Source organism: Littorina saxatilis, linkage group LG1, assembly GCF_037325665.1.
Source record: "Littorina saxatilis isolate snail1 linkage group LG1, US_GU_Lsax_2.0, whole genome shotgun sequence".
Lineage (NCBI taxonomy): Eukaryota > Metazoa > Mollusca > Gastropoda > Littorinimorpha > Littorinidae > Littorina > Littorina saxatilis.
In genome coordinates, this window is record NC_090245.1 from 18374706 (window position 1) to 18391624 (window position 16919).

Sequence of the window (16919 nt, forward strand, 5' to 3'; positions counted from 1 at the left end):
ATATTTCTGCAAGCCTTGTTTATAGTTTCTTTGATTCTCTCACTGTCTCAGATATACTTTCTTTCTTTATTTGGTGTTTAACGTTGTTTTCAACCACGAAGGTTATATCGTGACGGGGAAAGGGGGAAGATGGATAGAGCCACTTGTCAATTGTTTCTTGTTCACAAAAGCACTAATCAAAAATTTGCTCCAGGGGCTTGCAACATAGTACAATGTATTACCTTACTGGGAGATCTCAGATATACTCATCACCCGTTTAAGCAACAGGATTAGAAGAATATCACTCAAAAGATACTGCTTTAAAAAATAAAAATAAAAGTAATTTATTTGGTTACATACTTCAGGCATAAACAAGCTGCGTGATTCACATAACAGTTAACACCTTCTCTTGATGATGAATTTTCCCCCTCGTAAATTATCAGAGATCCGTCAAGCCTTTCACTCAGTCACAATACGAACATCCTTCCACTTTGACATTCAACAAAAAATCTAGAGCCTCCTTGCTTTCTGTGCAAAGCAGAATGTTCAGCTGAATTCATTTTGTAACTGGCACCTGTGCCAATGTGTGTAATTAACTTAGAGCACATTTTTCACACTGTACATAAAGCAGCCAGGTCGTGACTTTTGGTGTTGAGATCTTTTACCCCACTGGGCAGATCTATGGTCATTGTCAAGATGGTACACACAGAAAAGATAGTAACAACAAAAAGCTAAAAACAAACCAAACAAAAACCAAGCACCACCAATACAGTGGTACCTGAAATGTGGGGTCCCTCTGATGAGTGGGCACCTCGCATGAGTCCCTTTGTCTATTATCTTGACCAAAATATTACTGTCATAACAGGCCACCTGCAATGAAGGGACACTTTTAACTGGTCCCAAGAGTGTCCTTTCACCACATGTACCACTGTATTGGAAAAGTCCTTCTTGCTGTGTTTTTCCTACTTGTCATCAGCAGCATGATACAATAAAAAAAAAGAACGCAACATGTATATCTTGTTTTCCTCAGTTTCAGTCGAAGCACTTGCTTAGGCCAAATAAAAATATATCTTGGTTTAGGGTAACGTGACCAAAAAAGATAGGATCGGTAGGTCGGCTTTTTTCCTTAAATTTAGTCGATTTTAAAGGTTACTCCCCGTTGTCTCGGTAAGGTTCGCAAAATGTACCAACAGTTTTTGAGTTTTTTGAGAAATGAAAAAAAGGTTTTAGGGTCGGCGGAAAAAAATAGGGTCGGTCGGGTTACCCTAAACCAACATATATTTTTGTTTTGCCTTATCATAATTCTTATCAGGCTGTTGCCTGTACTACAACTCATCAACAACTGTAAAACCCACTACATTCTGCTGTCAGTCTTTGGTTTGTTTGTTTGTTTGCTTAACGCCCAGCCGACCACGAAGGGCCATATCAGGGCGGTGCTGCTTTGACATATAACGTGCGCCACACACAAGACAGAAGTCGCAGCACAGGCTTCATGTCTCACCCAGTCACATTATTCTGACACCGGACCAACCAGTCCTCGCACTAACCCCATAATGCCAGACGCCAGGCGGAGCAGCCACTAGATTGCCAATTTTTGAGTCACTTGAGAAAAAGTGACTCTATGTAATCGGTCAGTGTTAGTCTGTCCGGCCGGCCATCCGGCCGGCCGTCCGTAGACACCACCTTAACGTTGGACTTTTCTCGGAAACTATCAAAGCGATCGGGCTCATATTTTGTTTAGTCGTGACCTCCAATGACCTCTACACTTTAACGATGGTTTCGTTGACCTTTGACCTTTTTCAAGGTCACAGGTCAGCGTCAAAGGAAAAATTAGACATTTTATATCTTTGACAAAGTTCATCGGATGTGATTGAAACTTTGTAGGATTATTCTTTACATCAAAGTATTTACATCTGTAGCCTTTTACGAACGTTATCAGAAAAACAAGGGAGATAACTAGCCTTTTCTGTTCGGCAACACACAACTTAACGTTGGGCTTTTCTCGGAAACTATAAAAGTGACCGGGCTCAAATTTTATGTGAACGTGACTCATTGTGTTGTGAATAGCAATTTCTTCCTGTCCATCTGATGCCTCATATAATATTCAGAACTGCGAAAGTGACTCGATCGAGCGTTTGCTCTTCTTGTAAAGTCTTAGGTATGACCCGGCCGGGGTTCGAACCCACGACCTCCCGATCACGGGGCGGACGCCTTACCACTAGGCCAACCGTGCTGGTATTGTCAGCCTTTGGGCTCCAGCTGGTTTCCTGACCGGGCGATAGGAATCAGCTCCTGCCTCAGCTCTAAGGGAAGGTACTTGGCAATCAGCGTGTTGAGTGAACAGGTGTCTGTGATGAAACCTTGCCTGCCACACACAAAGTCAATCATGAAAGATGGTGCCAAAAATAGTTCACAGCAGAATTATGATGCAAACACTATTTCAACCCATCCCTCAAATCGTGATGATGAAATCTTGCCTGCCAGTGTGATGCAGAAGACACAAAAGATGATGCAAACACTTCAAAACAGGACCCAGGCTTTTGCTTTGTGTTTTCACCTTTCTCCTCTGCATCTCATCATAACCACCACCACCACCCCACCCACCACACACATGCATGCACAAACACACACACAGAAGTAACTGTCTCAATTGAATTCACTTTCACTTTGTGTTGGGTTATTTGCACTGGGCGCTTTGTCCGGAAGAAATTACTGAAGATTGAAACATTTGGGTACAGCTGATCGAGCTCGCCATCTTAGATCTAGCTGTAATATGTGCCAAAACTAACGGTATCTTCCCCAAAACTCAACTGAACTACGTGTACACTATAAGATACTCCCCAGAAACTCTTCTGAAGCGCACTTCAGGCACGTTTTCAGAAACTACTTATGTAGGGTTTTGTCGCTCCGCTTGATACTCATGTAGGGTTTCTCAACCAAAACTCTACTTAACAGTCAAGAGACATAGGGCTTGTTGCCGCGCGAGCCCAAAAAATTTCCCCTCTTTAATTTTGCTTTGCACGGAGGTGTTTCCAGACACATCATACGTAGGGGTAGGGTTTTGAGTACAGTTAGTATTTAACCGCGCATCATAATCACAGTCACAAAGTTGCACAAGTGAAGAAACAAATGAACCTAACAAACACCTGGCACATGACCAAGCACTGATTATGCTAACAAATATCATGTCCCATGGCATCACATAAAACAAAATCTGAAGCACAGTTGATTTACCTCCTCATGAGCAGCTCAAAATCTGACATGTTAATGGTCTGCCGGTGTGCATGTGTGGCGTAGGCTTCCACATCTTCCGCCATGTTCTGCAAGAACTGGTCCGATCTAGATACAAAGTAAGAAAGGAATTGTAAGACAGCTGTATTGTGCAGCATATTTCAGTAAATTGAACTGCACAATTAAAGTAAGTTGAATCCCGGCACATGCAAGTTACATAAATTGCACTTCAAACTGATTAGTACTGAGGGCCGTTGCAACATTTTATTTTCATCATTAACAAGAAGAGCAAACGCTCGATCGAGTCACTTTCGCAGTTCTGAATATTATATGAGGCATCAGATGGACAGGAAGAAATTGCTATTCACAACACAATACAGATGTAAATAATTTGATGTAAAGAATAATCCTATAAAGTTTGAATCAAATCCGATGAATAGTTTCAGAGATATGATATTTCAATTTTTTTCCTTCAAGACATACCTGTGACCTTGAAAAAGGTCAAAGGTCACCAAAGCAGACGTCAAAGTGTAGAGGTCACTGGGAGTCACGTTCACATAAAATTTGAGCCCGGTCACTTTTATAGTTTCCGAGAAAAGCCCAACGTTAAGTTGTGTGTTGCCGAACAGAAAAGGCTAGTTATCTCCCTTGTTTTTCTGATAACGTTCGTAAAAGGCTACAGATGTAAATACTTTGATGTAAAGAATAATCCTACAAAGTTTCAATCACATCCGATGAACTTTGTCAAAGATATAAAATGTCTAATTTTTCCTTTGACGCTGACCTGTGACCTTGAAAAAGGTCAAAGGTCAACGAAACCATCGTTAAAGTGTAGAGGTCATTGGAGGTCAGGACTAAACAAAATATGAGCCCGATCGCTTTGATAGTTTCCGAGAAAAGTCCAACGTTAAGGTGGTGTCTACGGACGGCCAGCCGGACAGACTAACACTGACCGATTACATAGAGTCACTTTTTCTCAAGTGACTCAAAAATGAACCGCAATTTCTGCAAGTTTAAAACAGTCCTTGGTGTCACCTTTCCCCCCAACATAAAATAGTTTGGCAGCTCTCCCAAAATGATGGCAAAGTTTTTAGCAAAATGATCATGCTTGGTATTTAAATATAGGTGTGGGAGTGGTGCAAGTGTGGGAAAAAGGCAAACTTGTCACAATGGACGATTTTTGGAAATAACTCGAGTCGAGTTTATATGGGTTGTGAAAGAGTAAATACCCATTGCTTTTCCTCTGACAAATAGTCAAAGTGTTCCTATCCATGTGTTTTCCAACACACCCATCGCTAGTGATTGGCCCCTTCAATGTTTGTCCGAGTAAAAATCAAGGGCATTCACTCTTTCACAACCCATACAAACCCGACAGAGTTATTTTTGGAATTCGTCTATTAAGCATTTTACTGCTGCCACACTCAGAATGTGAGGGTGCGGGTGTGGTTGGGTTATGTGTGTATTGATGTGTACTTTTATGTGCCTATGTGTTCTGAGAGTGTGTTTTTATGTGATGTTATACACGAGCCAAAAGAAAAATGTCTGTTACATTCAGACAAAGTTTTTATTGAATTGAATAGAATTGAATAGAATTGAATTGCCCCTCATCTACAATCATCTTCTGACCTACAAGCAACCCATCAAGTGCCACAGAAAACCGTTGCACAAAAATGGGCTGTAGTGTACAATCTCTAGCAGGTTTAACTGCTGCCTGTACAATATCCATCAAATAATGCCCTGGCATACAAATACTACTTGTTCTGTGAAGTTCACTATTGTTTGATTGATTTCAAAATAAATACGTTAACATAAGCTTTAAGCTTGAGTTTGGATTCTCAATGTCAAATATTGTATCGTATATATATCACGATACTAAACTTGAATCAGGTTTTGTTTAAACTAAAACAAATTAATAAATAAAAACTCACATTTTCACCACCTCTTTGATGGCTTCCTTTGACACACGCAGGTGGCAAAAGTGTGTGAACAAAGCCTTGATGGTGCTAGTGGGTAGCCCATGACGTGGCCTCTTAGCCGGACGTGATGACACGGCCGCTTTCCTTTTTGTCCCTGTTTGACTGGCTCCTATCTTGACACTGGTGTTCTTGTCTCTACAAAAGTTGAAACAGATTGGTGTAGGTCTAGTTTTGTCAAAAGCAGGGCTTGCAAACACACAGAGACATAAATAAGAGAGAGAGACACACACAGGCATTCAAGACCACAACCAAATTGATTCGAGCAAAGTGAGACAACTTCACAAGGCCCATTTGACACAGACTTTCATCAACGCCAACGGTTGCTTGGTTGCGTGGTTGTTGATGTTTTTTGTCTCAAGAACCCAGAGCAGACCTGGGAACCCCTGTTTTGCATTTGGAGTATTCTCAAACAAACTTGGTGTATTTTCCAAAAAATTAGTGAACTCCACACAACATTTGAACATTGGTTCTTTAAACAAGCTTCGCGCGACCGTTGCATCGTTAATTAAGTTTACCGATACGTGTATAATAAATGCTTCTCTCAATGTTTAATGAATAAATCTGTAATCATTGATCAAATGCAGAGTTATAAAGTTATATTTAATCATTAAAAACAAAACAAAAACAAAGACTTTTTCTCTTCTTCTTTTCCCACCGACCGTACTGATTGTATTTCAGACAATCAAGTATACAAAATACTCTGTTTTATTCTTGACCAACTCTTTAAATTTCACCAATCGAGTAGTATGTGTGCGAGTTGCGCAGTGCCCATGAGGCTTCAGACTTCAAGAATGTATTGACTTAATTAAACCAGTGCTTGCTTAACATGAAAGAAAAGACAAAACGAGTTAAATTCCATCAGGCAGACCAATAAACCATCAACAACATTCCCATTTTAATGTTCTCATTTTATGGACAAAAAAGTGTTGTTATTGTTATTGACATATGCGCACTGTAGGTGACAATGAGAGAGAGATAGAGGGCGTGCAGCACAATGAGGAATAATGACAGAAACAGATGACTGCAGATCTTGAAGGCCAAAGCAAAGTTTACCTTGTTGATATCACAGTGGCAGGGGTGGGTTGCTTTTCTGGCAATCGTGGCGTCTTCAAAGGTGAGTAGCCGTCTTCTTCCTCATCACTTGTGAAAATACACGCACACTCAGTTATTCCCACACAAAAATAAAATGTTGCTTCAAGCAATATCAACACATTCAGCCAATCTGAGACACTGCTGACTGGTCTAATTTGCATAAAAAAAAACAGCCTCCAACCATTTCTTGTGATTCTGAACTAAGCCGTCCCATGTTTTGAACCACAACTGCCCCTGCTTCGTGATTGGAAAACTTCTATTCATGTACAGCCATTGTGTACACATGCAAGTCTTTTGACTCATCCAATCCAAAAAGGTCTACTGCATCTCTTCAATGTTGTCATAACGAGCTTTCTTAAAAAAAAAAAAAGCACAACAATCCTTTTTATTTCTATTGACCACAAAAACTAAAATAACGCAAGCAAAAACGAAACAAAAGGATGGAGCGACAAAACAAGAAAGAGAGGGGACAGAAAGATGCAGACAACTTGTAAAAATGTACAAGTCCTGAAGTCACCTCTCATCTTCGTCTGCTTCATTAGGGAGTACTCCTGGCATCTGAAACCACAAAACTTTTATATTATATTCAAATAAAATTAAATAATAGAGAAAACAGAGGAAAAGTACAATGTTGGCTTAATGCAAGTTTGTGTCATTATTGTACTGACGATTTTTTGGAACTTATGGAAGGTTTAACATTTACTGTCAGTGCCACGTTTCATACCCAGCAGTGCAATAACACTGAAACAGTTTATATAACGGCAAAAATATGGTGAATACTCTCAGATAATTTCAGACTATCAAGACATGGTGCTGATGTATAGTCTTCCTTGTGCTGTGTGCGTGCATATATATATATATATGTCGTGCCGAGTTCACGTAATTGCCGATTTCGCGTAATGGGCAACATTTTTGCTCATTTCGCGTAATCGGCAAAACGCTGCCCAATACGTGAAATCGGCAGCGTTTTGCTGAAATCGCGTAAAGGCTTCTAAAATTTGCCCATTTTGCGAAAGTGGCAGCCACTTTTGGGTTTTAAAGTTCTCAAAAGCCTGGGATATCATCACACTTAGACAACTAGATACTCCAATGGATAGATATCGCAATAATCGATAAGTTATGGCAAGTTATTGCAGAAAGTGTAGTTTTCGTGCATTTCCGGAGTTATGCTCGACACAGACCAACATAGACCATACAAAACATAGTAGGTAGGTGAAGCAATGTTAATGCAATGTTCTGGTGACACAAAAAGTAACAGACTGGCTGTCGCTTTTGCGAAATGGGCAGATTCCGCGAATTCGGCAATTCCGTGAATTCGGCACGACATATACATGTAGATACAAGATACAAGAAGTTTTATTGTCCTCATCAATACAAGGAAATTTGGCATGTGTGTGGCAAGACATGATACACTGATACATAGACATTTACAAAACACAACTGAAGTTCAATATCAGCACACCCTTACGCAACATACACACTACTTCATACACACAGGCCCGGACATACGCAACCCACAATTCACCCAGTCATACAGCTCCACATGCACTTACTCATTCATGCAGCACTCTAGCACCCGGCCATGTACAACTCACACACTGGAACCCTCATACGCCTACATATTGCATTATAACACACGCACAAACATTACAACCTCAAACATCGTACTAGATCTACAACTAACAAGCATACCTCCACTATGTACTAAAAAGCTCCACAATAGTGACTGTGCTCTATATTTTGTGGACTGCTGCTCTTTAAATTAAATTCTTCCAACATCGTCTCTCCAGAAAACAAGCACCAGTAAATCTTCATCAAAACACACATTTATTTTTCACATTGTATAATTTTGGATATTTGTTGGGGTCTGGGAAAGTTGTTTTATAAAAGTATTTTTCACTGTATTAATTGGATTTTATCATGTATGTGTGTGTGTGTGTGTGTGTTCGTTTTTGCTATTGTACATCACCGTGAGCTCTTGCGAGAAGGGGCGATTAATAAGTGTTCATTATCATTATTAAATGTTTTATTCACACACGCCCTACCCCACCTTCGTTCTGTCATACCTGCTCATCACCTCTGGCATCTATCTCGGCAAAATCACTGGTTGTTGGCTCTACCTGGTCCTCCGCGTCAAGCACAGATGGTCCACTTCTTTCAGATCCTGATGCTTGGGATGCAGACTCTGCAAAAGAATTACAGTGGCACCTTCATTACAAGACTCCCTCTACTATAAGACATTTTCTCAGACAATAAATAAAAAGCTGCCTTATCATTTCTGTTTCTAGTGATTGTAAAGGGTAACAGTCTAACACAAATAGATTTCGAAGAGCAATGAATGTATGATATCCGCTTTAACTGTCCAGAAACAAACTTATGTAATCTAACTTTCCAAATCCTTCCAAGAAAACTAAAACAAAACTACATGTAGTCAGAATCAGAAGCTCAGAACTATCACCCCTGATCTGAAAAACGAAACAAAACCTAAACAACTAATGGCCAAAAAAGATCCAATTCAAAATACTTACCCAGAGCATCAAAACGACCTGAAAGCCTGCTGACAACAGATGACTTTGATCTCCTTTGGGAAAAACTTCGGTCCGTATCTGGAGACAACTGCCTTGAGCTTTTCCCAGTAGAACCTCCACCTTTTGCGCTGCCAGACATGTTTTGCAGCTGAGCAGACGCTGGTGTCTTCCCTTGGGATCCAGATATTCTTTCTTTTCTTTGAGATGAACTTTGTTCCACATCACGGGGCAACTGCCTTGAGCTTTTCCCAGTAGAACCTCCACCTTTTGCGCTGCCAGACATATTTTGCAGCTGAACAGAAGCTGGTGTATGTCCTCGAAAGCCAGAGGATTTCCTGACAGAAGATCTTCGACTGTTGGATGTATCTGGGGTGGGAATCATAGGAGGTGGCTTGGAGTTGGAAGAAACTCGAGGAGTGCTAGTAACAGGTGTTTTTCCCTGAAGCAAGTCTGGAAATGGGTCTTCATCTAGCTCCTCCAAGCTACCAGTTATATTGCCAACGGAAAACTGGCTCTGATTCTTGCCAGAGCTGCCCTTGCGTGCTGACAATCGCAGGCTCTGACCGGATGAGCTTGGAGTATGAGAGGAGGCAGGAGTACGACTGGATGATACGGAGGTAGAACCCCATTCATTTTTTCCAGCTGTCCTGTTGCTTTTACTTCCAGAGACATCAAGTGCACTTGAGCTTTGAGGTGTTTGCCTCGCATTTCTGTTTGCAGATGAGAGCAGTCGTGGGCTTGGTGTTCCTGATTTTCTAGTTCCTTTCAGTGCTGAGCCAGACACAGTAGCATCCGCAATGCTCTCTGTTCGCGTTTTGGAGAAGCGGAGAGTGCGAGTGCTGCTGCCGCTTTCATTCAAATCCATATTATCATTTTCTTCAGGTTCTCTTTCATCCTCCAGCCCCGACGTTCTCCTGGAAGACCACATAGAGGATAGGGTCCTCTGGCTGGACTGAGACTTTCTGCCACTCTGAGGTGTAGTGCCTCGACTCTGAGATTCTCCGTCCCTTGTTTTATTCAATGCTGTGGGAGTCTTACTTTTTCTTCCACCCTGGAAGCGTTCCACCTCGACCCCCGAGTTTTCATCAGGAGCATTTTCAACTGATTCTACGTCCACATGATCGGCATCCCCTCCCTGTTCAAAGATGTCGCTGAAGATGTTCCTCTCGCTATGTCTACTTTTCTCTCTTTCTGAGACAGCTGAAGTGTTCAGTCTGTCCCTGCTTGTGTTTTGTGGATCTTCTGAGTCTGCTGCAGGCGAAGACGGGACACTGGATGGAACTGTGTGAAGATCATCCTTAGTGCTGCTTCTGCTTGGGGTGCGAGAGACTTTGGAGGCCTTGCCTGCTGACTGCGGTGTCTGTTGAATGTACACACACAAATACTGTAAGTTGCAGTTAAACTTAAGTCTTCCATCAGGTGTTTGCCTGTGAACACACACACACACATACACATCTCACATTCGACCTTTTTCTGAAATCTTACATCAATTGCCACACACTTTTGTTACTCACTTCTGATCCATCCTAAACTTTACATTTGCTGAATACAGTCACACGGAACTTAGATGTCATGTTGCATACATCAAACGAAACATAAGTAGGAAATAAGAAACCTAATACCTTCCTTCTGAGAGGTTTTATACTTTCTTTCCAAAAATATAACATTCTTCCAGAAATTAATTTGTTTTTTCATCAACCCTAAATGAAATTGCAGTGAATAAAGTAGTCTTGAATTCCATGTATGCCTATGACTCTTTCAATACAAGTTCCCATATATTTAATAATCAGGGGGGGGGGGGGGGGGGGGGGGGAGGGAAACAAAAAAAAACAAGGTCAACCAAATTTGAGTAGTGTTTGGTTATTATCAAACCCTATAAGTGTGGGACGTAATGCCCTAGTTTCAACCCAAGATAGCCTCAAATTTATTTTTTTCATCTTAGGACAGAGAGACTAACTATGCTCATTACTAAGACTCTCGTGATTACAGAACTCAGGTGAGTGAAAGTGGAGGTAGTCTTAACAGGGAGGTAAACTTACAGAGGTTATGAACATAGAATCTGAAAAAACCAGGTTTTAAAAGGGAAGAAATCTCATATCTTGGCGGTCCTAAAAAAAAAAGGGGGGGGGGGGGGGGGGGATGGTATCATACCTGTGCTCGGACACCCGGTGTGACCTGAGGAAGCTGGATATTGAGATTGCGTTTCTTGCTCCTGAAGCGGCCTCCACTGGACGAAATGTTCATCATTGTTTCTTTGCTGGAACTATTCAATATCATAATGTTATAAAATCATTTACAAACAACACGTCAGCAATCTATAACATTTTACATATAATGTACTGTTAACAGATAAAGCATTGTGTACTCCACCTGACAATTCCATTCAGCTGATTTTTTTTTTTTGGGGGGGGGGGGGGGGTGGTCAGGTACATATGTTGAGTGCTTATGAATAAAGCCGCCCTTCTATCGTTCTTTGAAAAAAATAGTGGTCAACCTAACGATTATGGTAATGGCCCTGACATTATACCAGGGCTGGGAGAGAAAGGGGGATAATCAACCTGCTTTTCAGAACACAATGGGAAGTCAAATTTTACATATGTAACTAACAAAAAAGACAACAAACCTTCCCACCAACAAAGAAACTCCCACTTCGTTGACATTGAGATTGATGTAGCTGCTGACATTCTGTGTTGTTGAATGACTGTCAGATGAGGCAACAGCCTGTCGCATATCGGGTGTTATTTCTGGCGCTGAAGGAACAAAGAAATTTAAAAAAATCATATTACTGTAACTAAACTGTACAATTGCTATACATATTCTGTCACTGGTACAGTGGTAGTATTTCAATATTACTGGACAAATTATTAATGAGCAAACCCACTAGTAATCATTAATTACAACGGGTCAGTTAGAACAATTTTCAGTTATTGTACTTCTTCACAACCCCCATTTTTGATTAAAAATCTACAGGAATTATTTTTTGTATAAATAATGCGCACCCATCATCCCACACACCTTGATCAAGAAATTTGTCCGAGAGGTAAATTAACTCCACAAACCTTGATCAAGAAATCCCAGAATATTTGTTCGAGGGGTGAATTTGCGCGTGACATCATCGAGGTCAAGGCCACCAACAGAGGAGCGACGCTTTGCCACCTTGCGCGTGCTTGTTGACAGAGGGGGCCGCATGATCACATCGGAAACACGCTGCTTCCTGCGAGTGATCGGCTGAGCTGTACCTTGCACTGTCAGCATGTTCTGGATCTGATTGAGACATACAGGGGTGTCAAATCAATCAAAGGCAATACAGTGGAACCCCCCTTTTCAGACTCCCCCCCCCCCCCCCCCCAATTTAAGACTACCTCCCTTTTCACTTATTTCAGACCCTGTTTTCTCAGACTTTTTGTTCATAAACTCTGTAAATTTACCCCCATTTTAAGACCCATTTTTCTCAGATTTGTTGAGGTCTTAAAAGGGGGGTTCCACTGTAACAGTAACTCAATTTACCCCTTTGTGAGGTTCACCATCCTACTGAGTGAATCTCAAAATGTCGCTCTTCTTTCAGGTTGTGATGTTACTTTCTCAAGGTTGATTCAGGACTATGCCCCCCAAAATATTAACAAGAAGAGCAAACGCTCGATCGAGTCACTTTCGCAGTTCTGAATATTATATGAGGCATCAGATGGACAGGAAGAAATTGCTATTCACAACACAATGAGTCACGTTCACATAAAATTTGAGCCCGGTCACTTTTATAGTTTCCGAGAAAAGCCCAACGTTAAGTTGTGTGTTGCCGAACAGAAAAGGCTAGTTATCTCCCTTGTTTTTCTGATAACGTTCGTAAAAGGCTACAGATGTAAATACTTTGATGTAAAGAATAATCCTACAAAGTTTCAATCACATCCGATGAACTTTGTCAAAGATATAAAATGTCTAATTTTTCCTTTGACGCTGACCTGTGACCTTGAAAAGGGTCAAAGGTCAACGAAACCATCGTTAAAGTGTAGAGGTCATTGGAGGTCACGACTAAACAAAATATGAGCCCGATCGCTTTGATAGTTTCCGAGAAAAGTTTGTCAAAGATATAAAATGTCTAATTTTTCCTTTGACGCTGACCTGTGACCTTGAAAAAGGTCAAAGGTCAACGAAACCATCGTTAAAGTGTAGAGGTCATTGGAGGTCACGACTAAACAAAATATGAGCCCGATCGCTTTGATAGTTTCCGAGAAAAGTCCAACGTTAAGGTGGTGTCTACGGACGGCCGGCCGGACAGACTAACACTGACCGATTACATAGAGTCACTTTTTCTCAAGTGACTCAAAAACAATACATTACCACTGGCTTCCTATTATCATTATTAAACTTCCCTTATATCCAGTCACTGCCATTCATGTCCTGCTGTTTCTTATTGTCTCGCTTCTTTCGAGTATAAATAATTTAAATACTTTTATTCAAGGTACGCAAGAAAATATTCCATTTCCAATATATATAAAAAATATACATACATGTATATATTGTAGTTTTGTACTATGTCCATGATTTTTCACAAATTGAGACTAAGACAGGGATCGCGTTTACGCACGATTTTTGCGTATTTGACGCATTTTAAAAGTCGCTGACGCGTTTTTTTCGCCGCGCCGCGTAAGCCATACGCAAAAATATTGTAACTTTTTCTTGTCTTCACGCAGCGCTTTTGCTCTGACGTAATAATCACCCGATCCTGAAACTGACTATAGGGCTCGAGAAGTGACGACACACATGAAATCTGCGCGTCAAAACTAAAGTCCGTTTCTTTTTGCATCGAAGTATCGCAAACGAACGTAACGAGGGTATTAGCAGATAATGTCTTGTCGGATAATGAAACAGACATTAGCTCCTCTCCCATCTCGCGCTTCCAAAAGGCGGAAAGTGTGTCTAGTCGTATTAGAGCGGGAAACAAACTCGCAAGGCCCGAAGGTTGGAGACAGCAGGGGTGTTATTCGACAGGCGTGCGCGGAGTTCGACAGGAAAACTCGCCGTATTTAGGTAAGGAGTGTCTTTAAGTCTTTCGTGCGTGTTTTGTTTGTGTCTGTACCTGTTTTCGTAGTACGCAAAAATATTGGTCCGTGACGCGTTTTTTTCGTTTCGTTGCGTATGACTTACGCGTTTTTTAAAAAGCTAGCGCGATCCCTGTAAGAGCACTGAATGTGTTAAAAACAGGCATTTTGTCACATTAGGACCCCCCCAAAAAAGGTGTGGTTAAGGTAACATAGCAAAAAAAAAATAGGGTAGGAAGGTAGGCAATCACTTTTTTTTTTAAACTTTTTTTTCTAATGTATACAATTTAAACCTACTTGACAGGGAAATAAGTGTGCGACTATGGATATTTTGTTGAACAATTTTGAACTTACCTTTAAAAAAAAAACTGCACTCGTTTTCTTGTTTTAATTTTTTTTTTTTTGACAAATGTAATAAAAAGTTATAGGGTCGGCCCCTAAAAATAGGGTAGGTCGGGTTACCGTAACCACACCTATTTTTTTTTTTAGGCCTTAGAATCTGATTTAAACCAGAAAACATGCAAGACATTAAAATGTAACTTGTAAGAGTTTGTAATATAAAAATTAGTTTACAAGATGCCTGGGTGTAACATCCCCTTCTTCTTGGCCACCAACGCTGCGTCGAACTCTGGGGGAGCGGCGTGGTGTTGGCTCGGCCATTATCTGCCGCTGTCTCTTGCTTGCTGAGCCTGGTGCCGATTTCGCAGAAACTGAGCTTGCAGGATCATCCGCCACAGAACGTCGGCGCAAAGTCCTTTGCGCATCTTTCTCCGTGTTGACATTTACAGTCGTCCACGGTGTTTTGCTTGCCATGGTTTGTCAAACCTGGAAAAAAGAGAAAATAATTAAGATTCAGAGAAATTGTTGTTGTTCAGTGTACCTACGTTTAGAGCCCGGTCACACGCTATGATTTACCTGCTGACACAGGCCGATTTTCGTGTAAGATCGAACTGCGATGGAGCTACGAGTCACTCGCAAGCGATTCTCTCGTGGCTTTGAGTAATAGAACTTGCTATTCCTGTGAGTCAATCGCAGGCGAGGACCAATCTTACTCAGAGAGAGAGATACAAAGGAGACATTTCAGGCGTGTTCTTCGGTCGGGAACCATCAGTTGAAAATGTCTGTGTAATTACTTTCTCATTAAGGCCTCATGCTTACAGGTATTTTTTTTATTTATAAAGCATGAGACTGAGAGCGATGTTTGAACATTAGCAATAGCAGAACCTACTTCTCAAAAAATCGTCTGCTCTGGTGCAGTACATTTGCCGTGTGACCGGTTGCAGCTTGCGAGTCAATCAATCGGCGATTGTCTCGTAATTAACAAATCCTACAATTGAATCACTATCATGTGACCGTAGCTTAAGAGTTAGACTAGAGTACCTGCAGAGCCACTCACTGACTCCGTACAGAGAAGGTGTGACTGTGAAGATTATGTGTTCAACCATTTTCAGTCATCCCCCCATTATCTGGCAGTACTCCATCCTCTTGTCTTGGGAATACATGAGTACTCTTAGAATACTGTGGGGCGTTAGACAAAAGTTTCATTAGTCATTACTCCGGGTAAGCTAAGCTACGATAAATGTCTGTTTGTTATGCACTCAGATAATAAATTTCTAACTTGTAGTTGTACTGTATTAAAAATTGAATTGGAACGCCCTGGTAGGGCCGTGGACATCACACAGGGCTAAATCCGTTATTGCTTATCTTTTGAGTGTATTTCACTTCTCAATCTTGCCTGTATGACTATGAGTTACTGATTGACACTAGTTCAAAATTCACGATACCTTCCGCCTGTGGGTAGAAGCAACCACCTTATAATCTCATAAATTTTAAAATAAAATGCATGATTGAAAACCAACCTCGTCTACGGAAGAGCATCGGCAGATTGTTGTCGGCTTGAAAACCCCCGCCAGCGAGTTAGCCATTCTACATTTTTGACGTAACCAACAAACGTTTAAAGAGTAAGCTTACTCACAGAATACTTGAAAACGGAGAAAGAAATGTACATTCTCATGTCTTTTAAGCGTTTATGCTGTGCATTAAATGAAAATATGGTATTTTTGATAAAATGCATATTCCGTCGTTTTTACATTTAGGTTTTTATATTTACAAGACTAAATACCCACCATCTGCCTAAAAAGCAGAAATTTATCCCAACAAAGAAAGTATGCTTACGTTACAACTGCCTGTTTGTTTGTTTGTTTGTTATTTGTGTGTGTGTGTGTGTGTGTGTGTGTGTGTGTGTGTGTGTGTGTGTGTGTGTGTGTGTGTGTGTGTCATTCGATCTCTGTTTTTTATGGGTCGATTGAGGCTGAACTTTGATGTGTGGCATGGAAGTATGTATACGTATACACACAGTCCATGCATAGCAAAAAATAGATTCTTACCTATATAAAGCAAAAAAGCAGATCTCTCTATACATAATTTTATAATTATTTTTGTGGTTGTGTTGTTTTTTACATTTTAGACACACCCATATGCACGCACGCACGTACACACACACACACAAACACACACACACACACACACACACACACACACACACACACACACACACACACACACACTCACTCATACGCACACATGCTCCCAGAGCACTAGAAGAAGATGAACAAAGAAAGGACTATGCAAGTAATTGTATTTTAATTTTGGAAAGATTCTGATAAAAAAAATCTTATCTTATAAAGAGATACAGAGAGCATCTAAGATCAATGCATGGTTTCATGCTGAATGCTGCCATTTTAAATTGTAGTGTATTGTAAAACATCCAAACTGATTAGATGAAAATAAAACCCAAAACAATTCTGCAGTAGACTTCAAGTGTAAATGCTCCCAGAAAACCTTTTTGGGTCCTGCATGATATGTCATTTGGTAAATCACGGGTTTGAATCCAGGCGCTGACATGGATTAAGTCTATGTGCAGCCAGCTCAGAAATGGTATCCAGGTCCCACCCCGTGTCACCACTGTGGCACATGAAAGAAATTAGTCACTTCCTTCAGAAGTGCAGGTGGCTGGTTACATCTAAACAAGCAAATATCTGGGTAGCGCGACTCTTTTTTTGCTCCTTGAGTTGGAG

The 16919-nt window shown here is 40.8% G+C and overlaps 1 protein-coding gene across 1 annotated transcript; it reads right to left on the minus strand.

The window, feature by feature from the left end:
• Positions 1-1140: 1140 nt before the first annotated feature.
• On the minus strand, positions 1141-15989 carry LOC138963621 (serine-rich adhesin for platelets-like). The gene is made up of 12 exons (XM_070335471.1): positions 15702-15989; positions 14416-14667; positions 11866-12070; positions 11430-11556; positions 10958-11069; positions 8807-10166; positions 8345-8463; positions 6796-6836; positions 6240-6326; positions 5139-5321; positions 3214-3318; positions 1141-2344 (listed from the first exon to the last, which is right to left on the minus strand). The coding sequence occupies exons 2-12, from the start codon at positions 14653-14655 to the stop codon at positions 2221-2223; spliced, it is 2703 nt and encodes a 900-aa protein (XP_070191572.1). The 5' UTR covers positions 14656-14667; positions 15702-15989; the 3' UTR covers positions 1141-2220.
• Between the last annotated feature and the right edge of the window lie 930 nt (positions 15990-16919).

Coding starts and splice junctions, on each gene's coding strand:
- LOC138963621 (XM_070335471.1), bottom strand. CDS start 14,655: ATGGCAAGCAAAACACCGTGGACGACTGTAAATGTCAACACGGAGAAA. Junction 11,557..11,865: donor TCTGGGATTTCTTGATCAAG/GTTTGTGGAGTT, acceptor TTGTTCCTTCAG/CGCCAGAAATAACACCCGAT. Junction 2,345..3,213: donor TTTGAGCTGCTCATGAGGAG/GTAAATCAACTG, acceptor TGTGTGTGGCAG/GCAAGGTTTCATCACAGACA.